General features: G+C 38.0%; 1 protein-coding gene across 8 annotated transcripts in view; it reads right to left on the bottom strand.

The window, feature by feature from the left end:
• MLIP (muscular LMNA interacting protein) overlaps positions 1-25549 on the bottom strand; it is a 286739-nt gene that overhangs the window by 79211 nt on the left and 181979 nt on the right. For all 8 annotated transcript variants that reach the window (XM_055571766.1, XM_055571774.1, XM_055571769.1 and 5 more), the window contains 4 exons: positions 21771-21836; positions 21603-21686; positions 21430-21489; positions 11573-11617 (listed from right to left, as the gene is read on the bottom strand). In XM_055571766.1, the coding sequence (XP_055427741.1) occupies positions 11573-11617; positions 21430-21489; positions 21603-21686; positions 21771-21836 (255 nt within the window). The remainder of the gene's footprint in view (positions 1-11572; positions 11618-21429; positions 21490-21602; positions 21687-21770; positions 21837-25549) is intronic.

Raw genomic sequence — 25549 nt, 5'->3', positions numbered from 1 at the left:
GAGTCAAACATGACTGAGAGACTTAGCACACACACACACGCATGATTAAATCTGCTGTTTCTTGTATCTGCTGATTCTCCTCCATGCCTCTGTCCCAAGATGTCCTTCACTCATTTGGTGACTTTTTAGTTTTGATTTTGAGCTCCTCTTTAGTCAGGGTAATTTTAGCGAAGATGTTTGTAGGTATCTGAGAAACTCTGGGTTGGAAAACCATGCCAATAATACATTTCATGTTTGCCCTGGTGGGGCCCCAGGAGTTTCACTGACTCTGGGCAAGCTTCCATTTTATTTCATCAAACGCACAGGGGCGCAGGTCCCCACATGTTCAAGTTTCACAGGTTTGTTGTTGCGTGTACTCTCAGTTGTGTCTGACTCTTTGTGACCCCATGGACTGTAGCCCACCAGGCTCCTCTGTCCATGGCATTTTCCAAGCAAGAATACTGGCTTGGGCTGCCATTTTCTGCTCCAGGGATCGTCCTGACCCAGGGATCGAACCATTGTCTTTTGCATCTCCTTCATTGGCGAGCAGATTCTGTATCAACTGCACCACCTGGGAAATCCCATTGAACTTGCTCCAAATCCTTCATCTTCATATGTTGAGCACCCATTTTTTTATGGATGTGCAGGGGTGCAGGGTACCCAGGAGTGCAGGGTAAAGATGTTGGAAGGATGTATGTCTATTTCTATCCCACACTTCATGGATAGGGAACCTACCAGACACCTGGATGCACACAAAGGATTCATTTCGAGCTCTCAGATTCACTATACAGTGAAAGTTAAACTCGAAGTTCCTGGCTCCTAGGTCCTGATGTACCTGTGTCCTACAGAACTTACACTTATTTCCCCACCTTATATCTTATTTTCCCACTTGGAGCTCTCTCCTCATATCTGGCACCCACAGTTTCACTTTCTTTCTTGTAGTTTGAGATACATATATACCTTAACAGTTACATTTTCTCAAGCTATTCTGCCCTTAAATGGGAGGCTGGGCTTCCATATCAGCTCAGTTTTCACCATTGTTGGGAAGTGGGCAATATATATAATTTTTTTTTTTTTTTTTGCTGTACCACGTGGCATACAGGATCTTCCTAACTAGGGAATCAAACCCTTGTGCCCTGCATTTAAAGTTCAGAGTCTTAACCACTGGCCCAGAGAAGTCCAGGAAGTGGTCAAATACAGATGCACAATTTTAAATATACTTGGCTAAGACACAATAAAGCTGTGTTTCTAAACTATTTCTATTCCTCTTGAAATTGCAAATATGTTCAGGGTTTATGACAGATGAGTCAACGTTGTCTTCACCCCCTGAGAGGTGAATGATGACTGAACACCGAAGGCTGAGTGATTCCCGTGGTATTGCCAAGCACACAGGAGTGTGAATCACTAAACGTGATAACCAGGCACCTGCAGTCCTTCTTGTATTGTGTCCATCATTGTTTGTTTTTTATTTTTGACTCATGCCATTCTTCACCAAGATGGCCACTGATCACTGTCATTCCTGGTGGCTCTAAGGCAGCAGGCTGTCCAGGCTAATGGCTTCCTACCTCTAGCTGTCCTGGCCAACAGCTGTGGACCAGGTTAGTGTCCACTGAGGTTTCTGACTCTTCCGTGCTACAGAAAATTGTCCTTCAGAACGCTCACTCACCAATTGCTCAGTTCACCGAAGCCTTCATTTTTAACCTTGTAATGCAATATGAGTAATGGTTACTTCTAATGTCTAAGGATCGTTTTCCTTTAGTTAGTTTTTCACTATTGGAATACTGAGAGACTTTCTCTACTCATTTCCTTAGTTAAACGGCTTCTATGAAATATGCTGAACTAAATGTGTCTTGATGGAAACAACACATAGTTAAGGGGCTTCTCTGGTGGTCTTGTGATTAAGAATCTGCTTTGCAATGCAGGGGACCCTGGCTCGATTCCTGGTCCAGGAAGATTCCACATCCAGTGGAGTAACTGGGCCCGTGTGCCACAATTGCTCAGCCTGTGCTCTAGAGCTCAAGCTCCGCAACTGCTGAGCCCACATGCTGCAGGTACTGAAGCCCACGTGCCCTAGGGCCCGTGCTCCACAACAAGAGAAGCCAAAGCAGTGAGAAGCCAACACACCACAATTAGAGAGTGGTCCCGCTCACCGCAACTAGAGACAGCCCACAGGGAGTGAAGACCCAGCACGGTCAATAAACAAATATTTTTAAAAGCATAGTTAAGTTTTTATCTCAATAATTTTAAGGAAAAAAGAAGTCACCCACTAAAAATATTTGCACAATCTAACTACATTACTAACATTTTTCAGTACATTGTGCTAAATAATACCAGACTGTCATAGAGAAAAAAGATAAAATGCTCAGGCAAATATATTGATTAAATTAGGGAAAAACCCATATATCTTTGTATTCAATCTCCACAAGTCCCCCAGATTTCTTCACTGAGAATGATGACATAACATTAAGGTGTTTTAGACATCCCCAATACATTTTTATTTCATCTAATATAATGGACTTCGTATCACTATTATGAGAAACTATTTCCAGGAGGAGAAAAAAAAATAGAATTAAATTTGAACTTGAGGGTGGAGTAAAGCCACTGCAGATCCTTTATCAAAGAAAAAGAATATTAGTTTATGTGTATTATCACTAATAAAACCAGACTCTCTCAACTAATCTAGTTGTGTCAAACCCTTAGAGAAGCCTCCTTCTCCTTGCCCAATATGGTTTGAGATTGTTTATTAAATTCTGTAGCTATAGTTATGTTACCAATATTCTAGCAATGATTTTTCAAGAGTAAGGAAAGATTGTTTTGGTGAGCTGAGACTGGAGCTGTGAATAGTGAGAGGAGACTACTATATTTAAACAACTGCCCATTGGTTAAAAAACTAAACTAAGGAAGAGAAGGAACATGGGGTACCTAAAAACAAACCTGAAATTGGATGTGAACTGCACTAAGCTTATTAGTCATTTGATCTATCCATGAAGAACATCAGAGAGAGTGTAAGAATGGTTCTTGTGTGAAACAAGGTCTTATGGTCTATATTCTGTAGCCTTTGACATCATTTTAATTACTAAAGAAAGAAAAGGTAGAGAGTGCAAGTATTTTAACCCATTTATCATCATTGAAAACCAAAAAAACACAAAACTTTTTAAAACAAACAGAGCAGTCAAAAAATTGTGAAAATCAAAACTTCTTATTTCAAAGAAAATCTGTTAAAAAAGCAAATTACATGCAAACTAATAGAGTTAGACTAAAGAAAGAAACAAGGATTTGAAATCCACTGAAAAATGAATTGCCAAAGACCTCATGCCCGAGGCACATAAAGAAAAACCAAGCTCCTCAGGCTTTTTCTAATGCTGCTTTTCCGTGCAATCTGCAGCTGTTCCCTATGCTTGACTCATGGGTATCTGGCATCACACTAACAGACACCCTTTTGGGAGATTGAAATAAAATCAAGGTGCAGCAAGTAAAAAGTGCTAAACACTTGCTTTTGCCTTCTACCCTCTGCACTAACACTTTTAGGAGTTTTTTCTCCAACAGTTATGTCCCTCTCAATTCAATAGCATTAAAGTGTTTCTCTTTGACCTTTTCTCTGTTGACTTTGATTGTCCTGAGTTTTCTTAAGGCTCAAAGGATTTGAAGTCCACTGACAGTGATTTGGGAAGGGCTGGGAGCTGGGCGTAATCAACCTTAATATCCATTCTACTCTTAGGGTGAGAGAGTTCTTTGTTTTGTATAGAATGGTGGGGAGGATCCAGAGGGGAGTTTTAACTCCAGGCTATTTTTTTGCCCTGTAACTTTCCTTCAACTTATGCTGAGCACCGAAGAATTGATGCTTTTGAACTGTGGTGTTGGAGAAGACTCTTGAGAGTCCCTTGGACTGCAAGGAGATCCAACCAGTCCATTCTAAAGGAGATCAGCCCTGGGATTTCTTTGGAAGGAATGATGCTGAAGCTGAAACGCCAGTACTTTGGCCACCTCATGCGAAGAGTTGACTCACTGGAAAAGACTCTGATGCTGGGAGGGATTGTGGGCAGGAGGAGAAGGGGACAACAGAGGATGAGATGGCTGGATGGCATCACTGACTCGATGGATGTGAGTCTCAGTGAACTCCAGGAGTTGGTGATGGACAGGGATGCCTGGCGTGCTGCGATTCATGGGGTCGCAAAGAGTCAGACACAACTGAGCGACTGATCTGATCTGATAAGTAGAATCTGAAATATGATACAAATGAACATATCTACAAAACAGAAACAGACTTACAGACATAGAGAACAGACTTTATCGAAAAAGCAAGAGAGTTCCAGAAAAACATCTATTTCTGCTTTATTGACTATGCCAAAGCCTTTGACCGTGTGGATCACAATAAACTGTGGAAAATTCTGAAAGAGATGGGAATACCAGACCACCTGACCTGCCTCTTGAGAAACCTATATGCAGGTCAGGAAGCAACAGTTAGAACTGGACATAGAACAACAGACTGGTTCCAAATAGGAAAAGGAGTACATCAAGGCTGTATATTGTCACCCTGTTTATTTAACTTATATGCAGAGTACATCATGAGAAACGCTAGGAAGAAGCACAAGCTGGAATCAAGATTGCCGGGAGGAATATTAATAACCTCAGATATGCAGATGACACCACCCATATGGCAGAAAGTGAAGAGGCACTAAAAAGCCTCTTGATGAAAGTGAAAGAGGAGAGTGAAAACGTTGGCTTAAAGCTCAGCATTCGGAAACTAAGATCATGGCATCTGGTCCCATCACTTCGTGGGAAATAGATGGGGAAACAGTAGAAACATTGTCAGACTTTATTTTTTGGGGCTCCAAAATCACTGCAGATGGTGATTGCAGCCAGGAAATTAAAAGATGCTTACTCCTTGGAAGGAAAGTTATGACCAACCTAGATAGCATATTCAAAAACAGAGACAGTACACTGCCAACAAATGTCCATCTAGTCAAGGCTATGGTTTTTCCAGTGGTCATGTATGGATGTGAGAGTTGGACAGTGAAGAAAGCTGAGCACCGAAGAATTGATGCTTTTGAACTGTGGTGTTGGAGAAGACTCTTGAGAGTCCCTTGGACTGCAAGGAGATCCAACCAGTCCATTCTAAAGGAGATCAGCCCTGGGTGTTCACTGGAAGGACTGATGATGAAGCTGAAACTCCAATACTTTGGCCACCTGATGCGAAGAATTGACTCATTGGAAAAGACCCTGATGCTGGGAGGGATTGGGGGCAGGAGGAAAAGCGGACGACAGAGGATGAGATGGCTGGATGGCATCACCAACTCGATGGACATGAGTTTGCGTGAACTCTGGGAGTTGGTGATGGACAGGGAGGCCTGGCGTGCTGCGATTCATGGGGTCGCAAAGAGTCGGCCACGACTGAGCAACTGAACTGAACTGAAGTGGGAAGAAGGGTGGGGAGGAAAGGATTGGGAGACGCAAGGTGTTACTGTATGGTGCAGGGAATTTATTTAATATTCTGTGATAAACCAACATGGAAAATAATATGAAAAAGAATATATATGTATAACTGAGTCACTTCTCTGTACAGCAAAATTAACATGTGTGCATGTCTGCTCAATCATGTCTGATTCTTTGCGAGCCCATGGATTGTACCTACTAGACTCTGCTGTTCATGGAATTTCCCAGGCAAAAATATTGAAGTGGGTGGCCATTTCCTTCTCCAGGGGACCTTCCCAACCCAGGGAGTGAACCCTCATCTCTTGAATTGGCAGGCAGATTCTTTACCAGTGTGCCACCTGGGGAGCTCCACAGCAGAAACTAACACACAACACTGTAAATCAACTATCCTTCAATTTAAAAAAATTAATCCAATGGTAAGCAGAGGAGGTACCAAGACCATAGAGATATATCCGTGAGACATCATATCTTTCTTGCTTCTTATTGCTTTTTCTATCTGTAGACCTTACCCTGTATGAATATCTCACTACAAGTCACTGTAGCAGTTAGTAATATATCCCCAAATGTTCTAAGTATAAAAAGTAGAGTTGGAAGTATTTTAAAAGTTTGACTCAGTAAGTTAGGGAATGATGATTCCATGTTGCTATGAACATAATTGGTAGGCAGAATAAATAACCATGGGGACCAGTGGCAGTCACAGTCTCCATGTGTCACAGTTTAAAGATCAAACCAAGGGAAATGTGGGTGAAATATGGCACCTTCATGTTTGATGATGTGTAAAATGATGATAAGGACCAAGGCATAAGAGATGTCTCAAGTCATTTCTCTTCCTCCTCATTTAGCACAACTGATATAATGATCTTCCATTTCTTCCTCAGCCTCTCTCACACAAACATATCTTAGAAATATTTCTGAACCATCAAGAAAAGAAAGAAGAATGATCAGCAGAGTGGAATTTCTTGCTGAAACTGTTCATAACTCATCAAATATCTGGTCACATCCTACAGAAGCAGATGCGGATCCATGTCTGGATGTAAGTGGATTGGATTCGTCACCTCTTACCCTAAGATCTGTGGCTGCATTAGGGCATGTCTGCCCTGAAACACTCCAGCATAGCAACGTTTCCAGCCATAGCAACAAGGGGACTGTGTGTGCTGGCTAAATTGGAGAAGATGACCTTTATTTGAATATCTGTATATAGAGAAGGAAATATTCTTAATAAAGTTTGACACATTTTTAATATACGATGATATTTTGAAAGCCAAATATTTCCATTGTAATGATATTTTTCTGTCCCTCCAGCTCATTAAAATGAGATTTTTTTACCTCTATGCTATATTATATTCAATAAGCCTGTCTTTGTTCTTTCTCTGGCACTTAAAAGTAATTTCTGAAATGTAGTGACTTTATTAAATGAGTTGTTATCAATAAAATGTGACTCCAAGTGAGAGTTTTTTGGGTAAATTAGTAATAAGTCCAAATACTTGCCCTATTTTCTGAAGTTGCTCTTTATTAAGAAAGTATACTGTGGTTTTGAATTACATGAGTGAAATGAAATTATACTGGCAGTAGTTAATGAAAAATAATAAATAGTTACAAAGACATGTATAATGTAAAGGAAAAAAAATGACATTCCCCTCCAGAGATGTTAGTATGAAAACAGAATCAAACGGAAACTTAATTAGAAAATTCATTCCTTAGGGGGAAAGAAACTCTAAAAATGAGTGCCATGGTAAACAATCACTCATAGGTTAACTGATAAATTATGAGTTAATTTACACATAAGAAAATAATTTAAAACATTAGAAATATTTTAAACATTATCATCTCAGATGTTGTCACCAGATACAAAATTACTCATTTCAAGTTTAGACTGAAGGTTTGGGGTGATGAAGAAATAATTCAGACCCAGAAAATGAATACTAATGTATAAAATATTTAAGGAAGACAAATTGTTTTCAGCTGCTGTTGGTGCAAACAAATATTAACGACAGGGGCTTTAACATGAGGAAGACCTAGGTTGGATTTTTCTCCTCTGTGACTGTTTCCTCCTCCATAAAATAGAAATTTGAAATAATCAGACCCACATCATAGGACTGGCATCATGTTAGATGAGATAGTTAAAACTCATCTGTAAGAGCTCAAAACATTAGTTATTATGATTATTGAATTTGGCATCTGTTAAAAACAATGAAGTGAAATATGAATGATAATATAATTAATCCCACAAGTGACCTGTGATGATTAGGACCACTCAATGTGTTTGTTAGCCTCGTTTAAATTCTATTACACTTAAGAGAACCTGAATTAAATTACTTTGAAATAAACTGCAATTCAAGAACACCATGAATTGAAGAAAAACCTTGACTTTACTACAGTAAAGTAGTCGAGTATGGTACTTTACTACAGTAAAGTAGTAGAGTATGGTACTTTACTACACCGGGCTCATCCTAAAAAGCAGACTATGTGGAATGTAACAATGTGTGCAATCAAGATGAAGAAAAGGACAAGAATTGTTTTACAAGGATTTTCTATCTTTTTTCTTTTTTTGATGAAGGAAAGCCAGCCTGTCATCATAGGCCCCATAAAAAGGAATTAGTCGTGTAATTTCTCGTTATTTAATTAAACCACTCTCATCATCCCAGGAAAATCAGAAATCCAATGAACATACTACATTGAGAATTAGCATCTTTGTACATTTGTTTTAACGTCAGTTCTCAACACCAGTTCTCTGTCTCGCTCTCCTCCATGTGAATCTCGCTCTCCTCCAGTTTCTGTGAACAAGTATCTTGCTCTTTCCTGTTTTGATTGTTTATTGTCGTCCCCATCCTGCGCTTCACAAATGGGGACACCGCTGTTCTGCTCGTCCCTCACACCCAGTGACTCTGCAGAAGAGCTAGGGCATGGCAGACACTCAGATATTTGTCAAGTCAGTGGGGGAAAAGGGGAAAAATGAATAATAGGGCTAGAAACAGACTATACTTTCTACTCATCACAGTTCATAGATTATATAGGATAGTTTTTTAAAGCGCCCCCGACCCCTCCAAAGTAGGGTTTTGAGTGGAGTGTGCTAACCAGCTGAGGATACTCCACAGTGTAACAAAACTTTTTCTTCTTGGTTCTTCTTCCCTTTTCTCCTCTGAGGTGCAGAAGTTGGTAAACTGCATGATCCCTGCTTTGGAATAAAATCTAAGAAGGGCAATAACACACCTACTCCTAGCAGATGTATACTGCAAAGATGACTGCTTTCCTCAAAGTTTTGAAGAGAGATGGTAGAATGTTGAAATGTTACAACCTGTAGGATTCTCAGATTTGCTTTTGAGTTTCCATGGGAGAAGAAAGGAGAAAAATATAAAGATTAATTAAGTGAAAACTATTCAAGTCACACTTAATATGATGCACTTATAGCTCTGTTAATAGAAATATTAGAATTTCTAGAAGAAAATATTACAGAATCAGTGGGGAGAGATAAATTAGGAGGTTGAGATTAACCTCCTAATTATTATATTATATTATTATATGTACCGTAGAATATATAGAATAGATAATCAACAAGGACCTAAAATAAAGCACAGGAATCTCTACTCAGTACTCTGTATTAACCTATTTGGGAAAAGAACCTGGAAAAGAACAGATCTATGTATAGCTACATCACTCTGCTGTACACCTAAAACTAACACAACATTGTAAATCAACTATACACCAGTGTAAAATTTCATTTTTTTTCAGTGCAAAAAGTTTTGAAAAAGAAAATATTCCAGTGTCATTCTTTTTTAAAATCATGGTATATTGTATTTAAGATCAATTGTTCACATAAGATTAAGGCTTATAACTAAGGAAGACTTCTGTTCTAAAATTTCATTTTTCTCCTGGAAAGAAATGTCAGACATCATTTAGTAAATGGAATAACTGAAGCCAAATATTTACAAGTGTGACTTCCCTATGATGGCACCAGAAACTAGTTTTCGCACCCCACTGTAAAATTACGCATCTAGTCTTCCAAAAGACATGGACATATCGGAGATGTCACAACAATTCAAATGTCATTTTGTGGGAGAAAGTAAAAAACAAATCTTCTCCAAGAAACCAAATTTAATCAAAGTCAAGAATCTTATCTGAGTAAGAATTGATATTTGTTTGAGTCTATATTAAATCTACTTGATGATTCAGTTAACTTCAGTTAACTTTGAATGATTCAAATGTTGTCACAAAGTTTGGGGCAAATGTTAACCTCCTTTAATTAAGTCAGATAACAGAAGAATAATTTGAAATAGCCTCTAACTATGGAGACTGAAGCAGCCCCTGTAGGATTATTGCCATTGCTATCAAATTACTCATCCCCTGGAGTGATGGAAGAAGGCATCCTTATTTCAAATGAGCCTAAATCAGACTTGGGTGCAAACCAAGAGTAGATGAGAAAGAAAGGAGAGAGTAAAGAATATTCTAGCTCTTTTTTTCTTGGATCTGGCTTTTGTAGAATGTCTTAGTCACAAAAAGTATAGAAACATCTCTAAGGACTTTCTTTTCTTACATTCAACTAAAGAATCAAAGAACTAGCTAAATCATGGTGCATCCAGTCTTCCCAAGATAAGGAGGAGGAAGAGAAGTGGAGAGACAGACGAAGGGGAAAAAAAGAAGGAAGGGAAGAACAATCATTTATTGAGTCATATCTGTGTCAGGACTACATTAAGGACTTTTCATACATTAACCACTGTAAATCTTACATCAACCATTAGTATCCCAATTTTGAAAGTGTTAGTCACTCAGTCGTGTCTGCCTCTTTGTGACCCCATGGACTGTAGCCCACCAGGCTCCTCTTCCATGGAATTTTCCAGGCAATAATACTGGAGTGGGTCACCATTTCCTTCTCCAGGGGATCTTCCCAACCAGGGACTGAACCCAAGTCTCCTGTGTCTCCTGCATTGCAGGCAGATTCTCTACCTGCTGAGCCATTGGAGAAGTCAATATTATAGATTAAAAAAATCTAAGGCACAGACAGGTTAAATGACTTTCCAGGATTCTGGAGCAAGCAGCAACAGTGGACGTGAACTTGGGCAAACTTCAGGAGATGGGGAGGGACAGGGAGGCCTGGCATGCTGCAGTCCATGGGGTCTGCAAAGAGCTGGACACGACTGGGCGACTGAACAAAAACAACAAATAGCCACCAAATGCCTCCACTTTTTAAAGTATTTGCTTCAAATAACTTCCAGGAATAACAGAAAATAACAGTGAAACTTCTAAATAATGTTCTAAGCAGTGTTCCTATCCATACCCCCTAAACATCACTTCCTGAATGTGATGAAGCTCAGTAACTTCACTCAATTCATTATCTGCCTTGGGAAGGTTCAAATAAAGGCAAAAATGTATATACTGAAAGAAGACTGGTCACAAAATTTATATTTACTAATTGACTCTGAATGATGATGACGATACCCGAAGATATAAGCTAAAAGGAATAGTTTGCTGGTTTGTTTTAAACTAAATATTAAACACTTCCTTAGGGAACAGTCTTATTTACACCAGAATATGTTTGGTCAGATGCAGAATTTGACTGCATGATGGATTATTTAGTGAATAAAGAGTAGGAATGGGGTGAAGCTACGTGTGTGCATATAGCACATTCAGAACCAACTTGTCACAACTTATTGAATCAAGTGTGTGAGTTTATATCTACATGCTCATTACTAATACACTTTTGCTCAAAAGTGGGACTGATTTCTTTGTTAAAAATTTAAATTCAAGAAAGCAGCAAACTAGTCAAAATCAACTAAACTGGCAATCCCATTGGAAATAGACAAATCTTAACATTTCAAGTATATGAGTGGACTCTATCATAATAAGCATGATAAATCATTACAAAAATGAAAATGCTATCTAAGCACAGATAATTAGAAAGACAGAAAGCAGGTATTGGCGTTCTGTTTGATTCAGCCAAACTAATTAGATAAGTAAGACCTCACTTAAGAAGGAATTCGGTCAATATACTTACCTGAAATAACTGATTTTTCCACCTCTGGGCCAATCACACCATCCTAACTCTTCCATTTATGAAAAATTCAACTAATTCAGCTCAGATGATTGTATAATTGAGTTCACCCCAAAGCATGCCCAAGCACCCATTACGACATCGAGCAGTATGTATAATTATAAAGCGACTTACATATTTGGTTTCTCGACCAGCTGCTCTTGGAAGAGTTGTAGGCATCTGTATGAAAATAAAAACAATTATGCTACTGAAGTAATCAAGAAAATATGAAAAGATTTAACTTCTGGGATATGTGTTCACCTTTCTTTTCCTATTAAGACTTTCTAAACAGTACTCCATCTTTTCTATATAAAACCTCCTGTTCCTTTGAAATTTATTTCACTAAGCTTTACTTTCACTTTATTATTCTCTTTATTGTTGTTATCAATCAGTTTTGAAGAAATTATATCTTATTTATTGATGACGTTCACTCATGGATCATAATAGTTCCTCACACAATTTCAGGATTCACACAGAAGTCTCTATCCCTCAATTCTTTGAGCTGTTCAACTCCAAAAACATCCTCATCTGCTCCATTTCAATCATCAGCTCCCAGGACTGTTCCTAGATGTCACTTCACAAATAAAATGGGAAACTTTTGAAATTTCATTTCTCACATCTGTCTTTTAGAACTCTACTTCCCATCTACCATCTTCATTTTTCAAATATCCCAACACAACATTTCTACAGCTTCATTGAGACTTCAAAATTAATGAGCCTTCCCAGCTCCATTACATATGCTTCATATTCTCAGTCATTTTAATATATTAATTTATCTTGCTTCTTTCTCTCCTTGTGAGACAAATTCACAAAAACTAACAATAAAAACATATATGGATCATATTATATATTTCCTCTAAATTTGCACTTGAGATGCAAAACATGGCTAGAGGAACCTTCTCAATCAAGCTAACTGATTTCATTATAAATTATGAAATAAATTTGTACATCAAGCACATTACAATAAAAATGAAGAATTAGCTATGGATACATGGGCTTCCCTTGTGGCTCAGCTGGTAAAGAATCCGCCTACAATGAGGGAGACCTGGGTTCCATGCCTGAGTTGGAAATATCCCCTGGAGAAGGGAAAGGCTACCCACTCCAGTATCCTGTCCCGGAGAATATACAGTCCATGGGGTTGTAAGGAGTCAGACGCTACTGAGCGACTTTCACTTTCACTTTTTCACATGCAAATGAACCTGGGTTGCAGGGAGAAAGAGACTCCAAAGCAGCACATGGAAAGCATTTTATTTCATGGAAGTTTTGCATCTTAAATGTGGTGGTGGTTATATAACTATATGCTTTGTCAAAACTCAAAGAATTGTACACTAAATGGGTAAATTTTACTATGGGTAATTATACCCCAATGAACCTGACTTTTAAAACAGAATTATATAAGCTACAATAAAGAACTGAACATAAAGACTGAAGAATAGAATAGATAGTGAACAAATTCTTGAACTGGAATATCAGACCAAGGAATCTTCTTGGAAGAATTAGGAAACAATAAATAGAAAAAAAATATGTAAAGATGAAGACATGGAATATAGAAACAAAAGTGACAAAATCATATAGTGAGAGCCCTAGGAAGAAAGAAACATTTGAAAAAATTATGACTAAAAATATCCTAAATGTGAGGGGAGGACGAGACTGAAAACTTCAGATGAAAGGCTAAAGAGAGGATCAACTCAGATACATAAAAGAAAACACACGCACACACTTAGACACATAATAGGAAAAATCAGTAACATCACAAAGACAAAATTCTAAAAGATTACAGTACTACTCTGTGAATGATCACTCTGCAGTGGTGGAGTAAATATCATACGGACAAAATATTTCACAAGTTATGTTGTTGACAAGAAAGAATCTGGGCCAAAAATCTGTTGAGAAAAGGGGGCCTATAATTTTATATCTGGCAAAGCTATAATTTAAAAGAAAGGGTAAAATGCTAATCTCAGGAATACAGGCAATAGAATCAATACAAAAACACTGAATACAATTTTCAACAGGAGTTAAAAAAAAAAAGAAAAATAAATCTAGGAAAAATCTATGAATCTTTCAGAAATCAGGATCTAAATAAAGATCAAGCATCTAAATAAAGAATAAATCAAGAAAAATATCACCATTAAAATTCAAATATAGAGGTCCAAAAGATACTAGCAAACTGTGTGTGTATATATGTACATATATAGAGCTCTTGGTTAAAGCTGGAAAGTAGAAAATGCTGTGGTATTTAATTTTGGAAAAATACATTTGTAAGTCTGAAAATTGATAGGAAAATCAGCACAATTATTGTTTTTAATAATTTACATCTAATTATGAACAGTAACAAAAATGCAAACTGAAATTTTCTTCATTTTCAAACCAATAAATGTCAAAATATCCTAAAGAAAACATTTTAAGTAGAAAATATACACTAAGATGACAGGAACTCATCCTAATAGAAGAAGAATTGCAATAACTGTTAATGGCTTAAGGTCCCAGATCAACAGAATTCCAGATTAAATATAAAAGTGATATTCAGAAAAATGTTGTCTTGAAGAAAATAAGAGCCTACAAAAGATAAAAAGTAATAGAAAATAGTAAAACTAAAAAAATAACAAAGTATATCTAGGAAAACATGGAGGAAAAACTACAGATACATTGTGCTTATCAGGTCAGTGTTTTCATACAAGACTAAAAAGAACAGCCTTCCATGTGGTGTCCTAAATGCGAAAAAAATTCGAAGAACGGATATATTTATACATGTTGTACATTCACCTTGTCACACAGCAGGAACTAACACATCATTGTAAAGCAACAATACTCTAAAAAATTAATTAATTAAATTTAATTTAGAAAATAAAAAAGAAGGGACTTTAAAAAATAAAAGAAGGTGTACACAAAATTAAATTGAAAAAAGAAAAAGTAGGTTTGGTGTAAAATTTTTTTTCTCTGGTTGTTTTCTTTTTTTCCTGGATGGTGCCAGAAAAAATAAATATGATTTTTATGAGTGTCAAAAGTAGGGAAAACCACTAGACCATTCCCATATGACCTAAATCAAATCCCTAACGATTATACAATGGAAGTGAGAAATAGATTTAAGGGACTAGATCTGATAGAGTGCCTGATGAAATATGGATGGAGGTTCATGACATTGTACTGGAGGCAGGGAGCAAGACCATCCCTAAGAAAAAGAAATGCAAAAAAGCAAAATGGCTGTCTGAGGAGGCCTTACAAAGAGCTGAGAAAAGAAGAGAAGCCAAAAGCAAAGGAGAAAAAGAAAGATATACCCATCTGAATGCAGAGTTCCAAAGATAGTAGGGAGAGATAAGAAAGCCTTCCTCAGTGATCAATGTGAAGAAATAGAGGAAAACAATGGAATGGGAAAGACTAGAGATCTCTTCAAGAAAATCAGAGATACCAAGGGAACATTTCATGCAAAGATGGGCACAATAAAGGACAGAAATGGTGTGGACCTAACAGAAGCAGAAGATATTAAGAAAAGGTGGCTAGAATACATAGAAAAACTATAAAAAAAGATCTTCATGACCCAGATAATCACAATGGTGTGATCATTCACCTAGAGCCAGACATCCTAGAATGTGAAGTCAAGCGGGCCTTAGGAAGCATCACTACAAATAAAGCTAGTGGAGGTGATAGAATTTCAACTCAGCTATTTCAAATCCTAAAAGATGATGCTGTGAAAGTGCTACACTCAATATGTCAGCAAATATGGAAAACTCAGCAGTGGCCATGGGACTGGAAAAGGTCAGTTTTCATTCCAATCCCTAAGAAAAACAATGCCAAAGAATGCTCAAACTACCTCAAAAGTGCACTCATCTCACACGCTAGTAAAGTAATGCTCAAAATTCTCCAAGCCAGGCTTCAACAATGTGTGAACCATGAACCTCCAGATGTTCAAGCTGGTTTTAGAAAAGGCAGAGGAACCAGAGATCAAATTGCCAACATTCGCTGTATCATCGAAAAAGCAAGAGAGTTCCAGAAAAACATCTATTTCTGCTTTATTGACTATGCCAAAGCCTTTGACTGTGGATCACAATAAACTGTGGAAAATTCTGAAAGAGATGGGAATATCAGGCCACCTGACCTGCCTCTTGAGAAACCTGCATGCAGATCAGGAGGCAACAGTTAGAACTGGACATGGAACAACAGACTGGTTCCAAATGGGAAAAGGAGTACGTCAAGGCTGTATATTGTCACCCTGCTTATTTAACTTCTGTGCAGAGTACATCATGAGAAACACTGGGCTGGATGAAGCCCAAGTTGCGATCAAGATTGCCAGGAGAAATATCAATAACCTCAGATATGCAGATGACACCACCCTCATGGCAGAAAATGAATAAGAACTAAAGAGCCTCTTGATGAAAGTGAAAGAGGAGAGTGAAAAAGTTGGATTAAAGCTCAACATTCAGAAGACAAAGATCATAGCATCTGGTCCCATCACTTCATTGCAAATGGAGAAACAGTGGAAACAGTGGCTGACTTTATTTTTTGGGCTCCAAAATCACTGCAGACAGTGACTGCAACCATGAAATAAAAAGACGCTTATTCCATGGAAGAAAAGTTATGACCAAACTAGACAGCATATTAAAAAGCCAACAAAGGTCCATCTAGTCAAGGCTATGATTTTTCCAGTGGTCATGTATGGATGTGAGCATTGGACTATAAAGAACGCTGAGCACTGAAGAATTGATGCTTTTGTACTGTGGTGTTGGAGAAGACTCTTGAGAGCCCCTTGGACTGCAAGGAGATCCAACCAGTCCATCCTAAAGGAAATCAGTCCTGAATGTTTATTGGAAGGACTGATGCTGAAGCTGAAAGTCCAATACTTTGACCACCTGATGCGAAGAGCTGACTCATTGGAAAAGATTCTGATGCTGGGAAAGATTGAAGGCAAGAGGAGAAAGGGATGACATAGGATGAGATGGTTGAATGGCATCACCGACTCAATGGACATGAGTTTGAGTAAACCGAGGGAGTTGGTGATGGACAGGGAGCCCTGGCATGCTGCAGTCCGTGGGGTTGCAAAGAGTCAGACACGACTGAGTGACTGAACTGACTGAAAAAAATTCAAAATAAATTAAAAAATCAAAAGAATAGCCTTAAGTTCAAAAGGTCTGTATATGCTAATAAAGGCTAGAAAAATGGCAGAGGTAAGATAGAACAACACATAAGCAACAACAGTATAGTTTCAAAATCAGAGTCAAATAAACCCCACTGAAGCCTTAGTTTCAAAATCAGAGTCAAATAAACCCCACTGAAGCCTTAGTTTCAAAATCAGAGTCAAATAATCCCCACTGAAGCCTTATTTATTCTTTTTTCTTGGCAGCTGTCACCACGTTCACCTTCTCTTGAATGCTGTGCTCTTGTAGCTTCCGTGCTGCCACGCTGCCCTGACTTTGCTCTCAGAGTGGACTTCCATTCTCCATGATTGGACCCTCCACGTTTCCTTCCTAGGATCTTCATACAGGGTGCCCACAACATCCAAATATTAGTCGCCCCCTCCCCAGCCCTCCTACCATTGCCAGATACACAGGCTTAAGGCCTGCTTGACACATACCTTGAATTTATCCTTTCCAAACAAACATAGCCTCTTCATCTTCCACATTATATTTCCCTGTCTGCACTCAATGCAGAGACCAGGAGCTCTTCCAAGATTCTCCTCTGCTTTTCTACACACATCCAAACCCAAGCAAGCCTGTAAGATCTCTTTCACACCTAGTTCTTCTCTGCAACTCCTCTGCACCCACTCCATCGAGACCACCATCACTGATCCTCCTAGCCTCGGTAGCCTCCTTACAGCAGCCATCAGGATCTTTCTCAGCAGTTTCCTATTGCTGCTGCTGCTGCTGCTGCTAAGTCACTTCAGTCGTGTCCGACTCTGTGCAACCCCAGAGACGGCAGCCCACCAGGCTTCCCCGTCCCTGGGATTCTCCAGGCAAGAACACTGGAGTGGGTTGCCATCTCCTTCTCCAATGCACGAAAGTGAAAAGTGAAAGCGAAGTCGCTCCGTCATATCCGACTCTTAGCGACCCCATGGACTGCAGCCTACCAGGCTCCTCTGTTCATGGGATTTTCCAGGCAAGAGTACTAGAGTGGGGTGCCATTGCCTTCCCCCCATATTTTTATATCTTCACATTTTCCCATGGAACTCAAACTTCATGCCATGGCATGTAAGCGTCCTCACCAGCCCTGCCCCTGTCTTCTCAGCTCATTTCCCACTGTTCAGCCCAGGCTTACCACACTGCAGCCACGCTGGCCTTCCTCACACGCACACACTGAGCTCTTGCCTGTCAGGACATCTGCAAATACTTACTCCTCTTCCTGAAATTGATTATCCCTGATCTTTATATGACTGGCTTCTTTCCATCTTGATCTCAGTTTGAATCCTACTTTCAGACTGCTATATCCAAAGTACACCCCTCAGAGTGGAGAAAATGGAACGCTCTTGCAGTGTTGGTAGGAGTGTAAACTGGTGCATCCACTATGGAGAACATTACAGAGATTCCTTAAAAAACTAACAATAGAGCTACCATATGACCCTGCAATCCACTCCTGAGCATACATCCAGAGAAAATTCTAGTTTGAAAAAATACATACACCCAATGTTCATCGCAGCACTATTTACAATAGTCAACACATGCTGCTGCTGCTAAGTCACTTCAGTCATGCCCAACTCTGTACGACCCCATAGACAGCAGCCCACCAGGCTCCCCCGTCCCTGGGATTCTCCAGGCAAGAACACTGGCGTGGGTTGCCATTTCCTTCTCCAATGCATGAAAGTAAAAAGTGAAAGTGAAGTCGCTCAGTCATGTCCGACCCTCAGGGACCTCATGGACTGCAGCCTTTCAGGCTCCTCCATCCATGGGATTTTCCAGGCAAGAGTACTGGAGTGGGGTGCCATTGCCTTCTCCGAGTCAAGACATGAAAGTAACCTAAATGTCCACTGACAGAGGAGTTGATAAAGAAGATGCAGTACGTATATACAATAATAAATTACTCAGCCATAAAAAATAATGAAATAGTTCCATGTGCAACAACATGGATGGACCTAGCAATTATAATACTAAATGAAGCAACTCAGACAAAGACAAATACCATACGATATCATTTATAAGTGGCATATTAAAAAAAGATACAAATGAATTTATTTACAAAGCAGAAACAGATCCACAGACAGAAAACAAAGTTGTGGGTACTAAAGGGGAAAGTGGGTGGGGGAGGGGTACATTAGATTAGAATTAACATATATACACTCCTATTAATATATATCAAATAGATAAAAATAAGGTTCTACTGCATAATATCAATATAATACTACTATACTCAATATTTTATAACAACCTATAAGGAGAAAGAATCTGAAAAAGAATATCTGTGCATATTATACCTAAATATATATATATTTATATAAATATATATATACATATATTAACTAAATCACTGTGCTATAACCTGAAAAACTAACACAACATTGTAAATCAACTCTACTTCAATTAAGAAAACAACTAAGTACCCCTGTCAAGCTACTCTGCCTCCCTCACCTTTATCACCATGGTGCCTCACAGTGCCAAGCCCATCACTAACAAATACTTGCTAAATAAAATACTTGCCTTAAATTTAATGGCCTGGAATAATGTCGTTTTAACTTATAAGCATTAAATATGTGTTAAATAAATAAATAATATAGATGATTACTCACATTATTTCTTAAATCCTATCCCTGTCACATTTAATGTAATATGGGGTATTTTTATATGTTTAACAAATGAAAAGAAAAAAAAATACCTAAAATTTATTCCATAGCTCTGGCAAATCAAAACTTCCCATCTTTAGATTAAAAGACATAAAGAATATACAACAAAATAGATTACAAATAGAGAAGGTGTAACTATTTGCAGGTCCTCTCTATGAAAATATAATTCTTCATACAGACAGATTAATTACCTGGCTTCAATGTCATTATTAAAGGATATTTGTCTATAATGTTCCAATTGAAAGTTAGGAATACTTTTAATCATAGGCAATTCTATACATTTAAAATCTACTTTAAACATGACATTGTAAGTCAACTATACTCTAATAAAAAATTTAAAATAAATGCAATCTACTTTATATATATATATATATATATATAATTCTAATTTTGAAAAAGAATAGGCAAAAAAGCATTTATACTAATTCCAAGGGGCAAAATAAAACTGGCCTAAAAAACTAACAATTAACAATAAAAGAAAAACCACAATCATTTTAAAATTTGGATAAGTGGATCTATACAAAATATTCAAAAGAATAATTTGGAGAAATGTAAATTTTATCCCAATGAATGAAAATGACTATATGATAAGAAGGAAATATTTAAATATTTAATAATAACAATTAATGCTTTAGTAGTCCTCAAATAATATAAAATATCCAGGATTCAGTCTCTCTGAGTCAAAGAACAAGGAAATAAATTTAGTCAACCAAAAGAAAAGAATTCCAGAAATAAAGACGTTTGCTCCTTGGAAGAAAAGTAATGGCCAACCTAGACATCATATTAAAAAGCAGAGATATTACTTTGCTGACAAAGGTCCATCTAGTGAAAGCCATGGTTTTTCCAGTAGCCATGTACAGATGTGAGAGCTGGACCATAAAGAAGGCTGAGTTCTGAAGAATTAATGCTTTTGAACTGTGGTGTTGGAGAAGACTCTTGAGTGTCCCTTGGATGCAAGGAGATCAAACCAGTCAATCCTAAAGGAAATCAGTCCTAAATATTCATTGGAAGGACTGATTCTGAAGCTGAAGCTCCAGTACTTTGGCCACCTGATATGAAGAACTGACTCATTGGAAAAGACCCTGAAGGTGGGAAAGATTGAAGGCAGGAGGAGAAGGGAATGACAGAGGATGAGATGGTTGGATGGCATCACCAACTTGATGGACATGAGTTTGAGCAAGCTGTGGGGATTGGTGAAGGACAGGGAGGCCTGGAGTGCTGCAGTCCATGGGGTTGCAAAGAGTCAGACATGACTGAGCAACTGAACTGAACTGAAAGCTCTTAGACTAATGAAAGCTCTTACCTCATTAGTCATTAGACTAATGAAAGATCTTACCTCATTTTCCATTTCTTCAAAGTCTAAGGGTTGTGAATTACATAAGGACTGAAGCTATGGTTTCTGATTAGAATAAGCCACAAACTCTACATGCAATTCCATATTTGAAATGTCAACATATGACAACATAGCCCCATATTTTGGCTTCTAAACTGTTTTGAATGTAACCTACAGATAGAAACAGATTTTACTCCAGCCTGTACACACAAGCCTATACCTCTACATGTAAACAAATTGAAAGAAATAGCAACAATATCTACCCACTGGTTGGAATAATAGAGTCTGATGGATAGTTTACATTCTTACTGTTATATTTTTAAAATAATCATCAGCACATTATCTTTTTAAAATTTATTTCGAATTTATTTTTCTGGCTGTTTGGGGTCTTCATTGCTGCATGTGGGCTTTCTCTAGTTGCAGCGAGTGGGAGCCACTCTCTAGTTGCCGCGCTTGGTCTTCTCATTGTGGTGGCTTCTTTTGTTGCAAAACACAGGCTCTAGGCACACAGTCTCAGTAGCTGCGGCTTGTGGGCCCTAGAACACACAGCCTTCAGTAGCTGCAGCACGCCAGGCCATCAGCTGTGGCTTGTGAGCCACAGAGCATGAGTTCAGTGGTCATAGTGCAGGGGCTTAGTTGTTCACAGCATGTGCAATCGTCCCACATCAGGGAGCAAACCTGTGTCCCCTGCACTGGCAGGCGATTCTTATCCACTGCACCACCAGGGAACTCTCTTACTATCCTATTTTTAAAATGCTGTTTGCTAACAAAAAAACACAATACTGGTTGCTGTCCACTAATTCCCCAAATCACTACTGGGCCTTGACCTTTATTTTAAAAATCATTAACCTAGTAACTCTTATGGTTGAGTAAATTATATTAAATATATATACATACTTTGACTGTGTCAGAACCCAAAAAAGTCTGTAGGGAACTTGAAGGAGAATCAGAAGAATGCTAGGGAAAAAAAAAAAGGACAAGCTTAGGATGCATCCAGCCTAGTCAAGCAGAGGGAAATGAAGTGAAGCGAAGCAAAGGTTTGAATTGCATGGTCTAGTCTAAGGCATTACCATAGACAAGGAATCCTGTAAGACCTTATCAATGGTAGCACAGAGCTCTTCAGTTTGCTGCCTGAGCTGTGCAGGGGAACACAACTGGAAGAATTGAAACCAGGTACTGGGTTAGCAAAGAGTTTCGGGATTGTATTTCAAAAGCAGGGGTGGATCTGAAGCCATTACCTCCAGAGGTGGGTCTAAGGTGCTGTCCTTGGAAATGCTGTCCGTCTTGGCTGGTTCGTCTAGTGCCTAGTGATAATAAATGAAATGGTTCTCATGTGAGGCTTTTAGTCAAATATACAGATAGTAAAGTCTGAATTCAAAAAAAGCTCTGGATGTCTCAATGTTTCCAAGAATAATCTTTGAATCATTTCATGAGCTACTGTCTGACACAGAGGCATTGCCCACAAATGTCTACGTTCTGCTGTGGAACTAGTACCTCCAATATAAGAAACCTTGTAGCTCCTATCGGCACCCCACTGGCTTTTCAAGGTAAACATGTGAGGGGCTTTTCCCTTAGGTGGGAACCTTAAAAGTTGGGACATTCAATGTTCAGCCTAAAACCTAAGGGAGGAACTGGGAGCTGGAGTTGCCCTCCCAATTGTTTGACACCGTACCAGGGGTAGAGTTAATGGCAAGAGTGTATCTCAGCCTTTCCTGCCAGGTTTGATGTGGGTATTTTCTTATTAATCTGAGATGTTGGAGTCACTCAGCTGGGTTCTGGATTTCTCTCAGGGGGAATTTCTCCATGCGCAGTTTGCACATTCAGCCTATCATTGGGAGGAGAGGAGTTCAGAAGCCATCATGTTGCCACCTTGGTCTCTCTCCTTCATCATGTCTAATATTTGTGTCTACCTGCTTTTTTCTTAATCAAATTCCAGGTAGGATTATCCATTTCTAATCTCTTAATTGGACTAATTTTTGGCTTTGATCTTTGGCATACTCATTCCATTTCAGTCATTTCTGCTTATGACTCACTATTTAATTCTTTCTATAGTCTTTGGATTTATCCTTTTTTCCCTCAAAGAATCCTTTTTGTGGCATTCTGCAAGTTATGATATGTATATGATCACTATTATACAATGCTAAACATATTTTTTTAATATTTCCATTAAGTTTCCTTAGACTTAAGAGTTACTTCAAAGTAGTTTTTCCTTCTAATTTTTAGGAATATAAGTTTTTTATCCAATTTTTAAATGACTACTTATTTAGTTAGAACCAAAGAATTTCTTCAAAGTAGTAATTTCCTATGTAGTTTGATATTTATGGTATAAGACATGTTTTATGTAAATATTCCATAATATCTATTCTCTAATTGTTGGCTGCAGAGTTCCATGTGTATGTGTGTGTATGTATCAGATCAAAATTTTTCATTGTCTTTTCCAAATCATGTTTAGCTTTATTGCATTCTTATGCATGTTTATTCTTATTAACAATTGAAATCATAAAATATGACTTAATTGTTAATTTCTCCTTGTGATCTTAGCAATTTTGCTCAATGTCATTTGAAGTCATTTTATTAGCTACCTTCATAATTAGAAGAAGCATACCTTCTTCATGAATTAAATATTTGTATTTATAAAGTGTCTCTCCATATCCGTAACAGTACTTTGGGTCTTAATCTCTATTTTGCCTGATACAATCAAATGTTTTTATTAGTACTTTTTACTATATCGTTGCCTTTTTCTTTCCAACTCTCTGCACCCAAACATTAGAAATCAGTGTTTTTTATAAATGTCTGGAATTTATTTCTTAATCTGATCTAATAATGTTTTTTAATATAAGGTAACATTTATTATCATTTGTTTCTAAAATATATTTGTTTTACCTTTGTCTCACTTTTTCTCTTTAATTTTTATTCATATTTTGAATTGTTTAATTGATTAAAGCTAATAAATTAAATTTACTGTAATTTATTTTTTCCCTGCACTAATTTGGATATCATGCCAGACAAGGCTAAGGTTCACCAAATTACTTCATTTTCTCAGGCAAGGATATACATTTCCTTGAACTTAAGAATTTAGGGCTTGTGACTGACTTTTCCTAAATGAATGTGAGCAAAGGTGATTCATAACTTCTGATGAAAGTCACTTAAGGGTGGATATGACTTTTCATCATTCTCTTTCTTCTTCAGATACCTGAAAATGCGAGACGGAAAGAGATTACATCACTGAGCCACGTTGAATCGCCAAGTTGAGCTGTACCCCCTTGTGATGTGGGAGAAAATGAATATTTATTAAGCTAGCTCCCTCATTTCAATAACACAGAGGAAATTGTCTGGAAGCTATTTTTTCAAAATCCACTCCTTTACATTAAATAAAATATAAAAAACTAGCTATGGTCACCTAATAGAAATGCTTGAGCTTTCCTTTTTCCTACCATTAAAAAAAAGTATCTCTTTTCTTCTCCTCCATCCTTCCTACTTAAAATTAATTATGCATAATAGATAGCAGGGAACAGAAAATATCATAAAGACAACTCCTTTCTGCTGTTCAGACAATTTAATTTTTCCTCGACATGGTGTTTTAACCACTTCCTATTTACCCTGTGGGTTGGGGTGAGGCGGGGAAGGGGTTCCCACTCTATAGTGCTAGGGACCCCTGAATGGATGACACTGGGCAGGTGAAATCAAGCAGAGTTTAATACTCAGAAGTAGTCATGGCCCAGGGGAAGAGAGTGTGTGTCCCATCAGGGCCACAGAAAAGTTGTGCTCAGGAAACAGTAAACAACTAGGGGCTGTGGGAGGCAGGCTTTGTAGGATCAAGTGAGATGTCCCTGGTTCCTTAGAAGGCTGTGGTCACCTTGCCTGAATAACTACACACTGCACCTGGTCGGTCTGACAGGGAGAGTTGGGGGACCACGTCTGGAGAAGCGGAATGGGGAAGAGAGCTTGTAATTAAGCTATCTGAGGTCCTCCCAGTTCTACCAGATGCCAAGCACATAATATTGGGCCTTAGTTTTAGGCTTTACACCACATATGGCTTCTATGATAATAATTATAGAAAAGAAAAAAGTCAGGAATTAATGATCAGAATTAGGAACAAACTCCTTAGGAGAGAAGTCTGATCCAGCCCTTCCTTGCCTCGCCACCAACACCTTCTACCCACTCCTCCCTTGCATGCTGCTCTTTAACCACAAGGGACTTGGGTTTTTGAACTTGTGTTAACCTTCTAATCACACATCATCAACTCCACCTAGATGGATCTTTCCTCCACCATCAGCTCACCCTAAAGATCTTAATCCAAGTCCTTTATAATGGCTTTTGGCATTTGAACCAGGCAAAGTCTTTCACTCCCTCCTTGAGATACCACATCATTCCACACATGATTTAAAAATATTGTATCATCATTATTCTTCGACTGTATCTCTATCCTACTGGACCACTTGTCCTACTACAATTATGTAACTGTGGCATTTATCTTGGTAGCCTCAGGATATAGCATATGATATGTCTTCAGGAAAGACATTTAGGATGAACTGGAACCAGGGTAAACTGGCAAATAAATGGAGTTAAATGAATCATAGAAAGAATATGATTTCAATACGCCTCAGTAAAATGCTCTAGGGAAGGAGGTTGAACTCTGAATATTTTAAATAACAAATAATTTATTTTCCCACATTCCAATTAAATTTGTTTACCATCAAAGATCTGAGTATGTGATCAGTTTAATATAATGAGCAAATATTATTTTAGCCAAAATCAAATAGGGTTATTATCCTGGTTACTTCATAGGAACTTACTAAGCAAACACATCCTTTATTATACAACTTAAAACACTGATGTTTACTCAAGGAATAAAAAAACTATCTACACAGAATACTTGGAAAATTAAGGAGGATAACTAGTAGTATTAATATATCAGCAATGCTGAAACCTTGAAATGAAGACAATACTCAAATTGCATTAAAATTTGGAGGGGGGATTATTTCGAGTTTAAATAGCCTTGAAATTTTCTAGAATT

This window comes from Bubalus kerabau, chromosome 3, assembly GCF_029407905.1.
Source record: "Bubalus kerabau isolate K-KA32 ecotype Philippines breed swamp buffalo chromosome 3, PCC_UOA_SB_1v2, whole genome shotgun sequence".
In the NCBI taxonomy this organism is placed as follows: domain Eukaryota; kingdom Metazoa; phylum Chordata; class Mammalia; order Artiodactyla; family Bovidae; genus Bubalus; species Bubalus kerabau.
The sequence above is the reverse complement of the archived record's forward strand: the minus strand, read 5'-3'. Positions and strand labels throughout refer to the sequence as shown.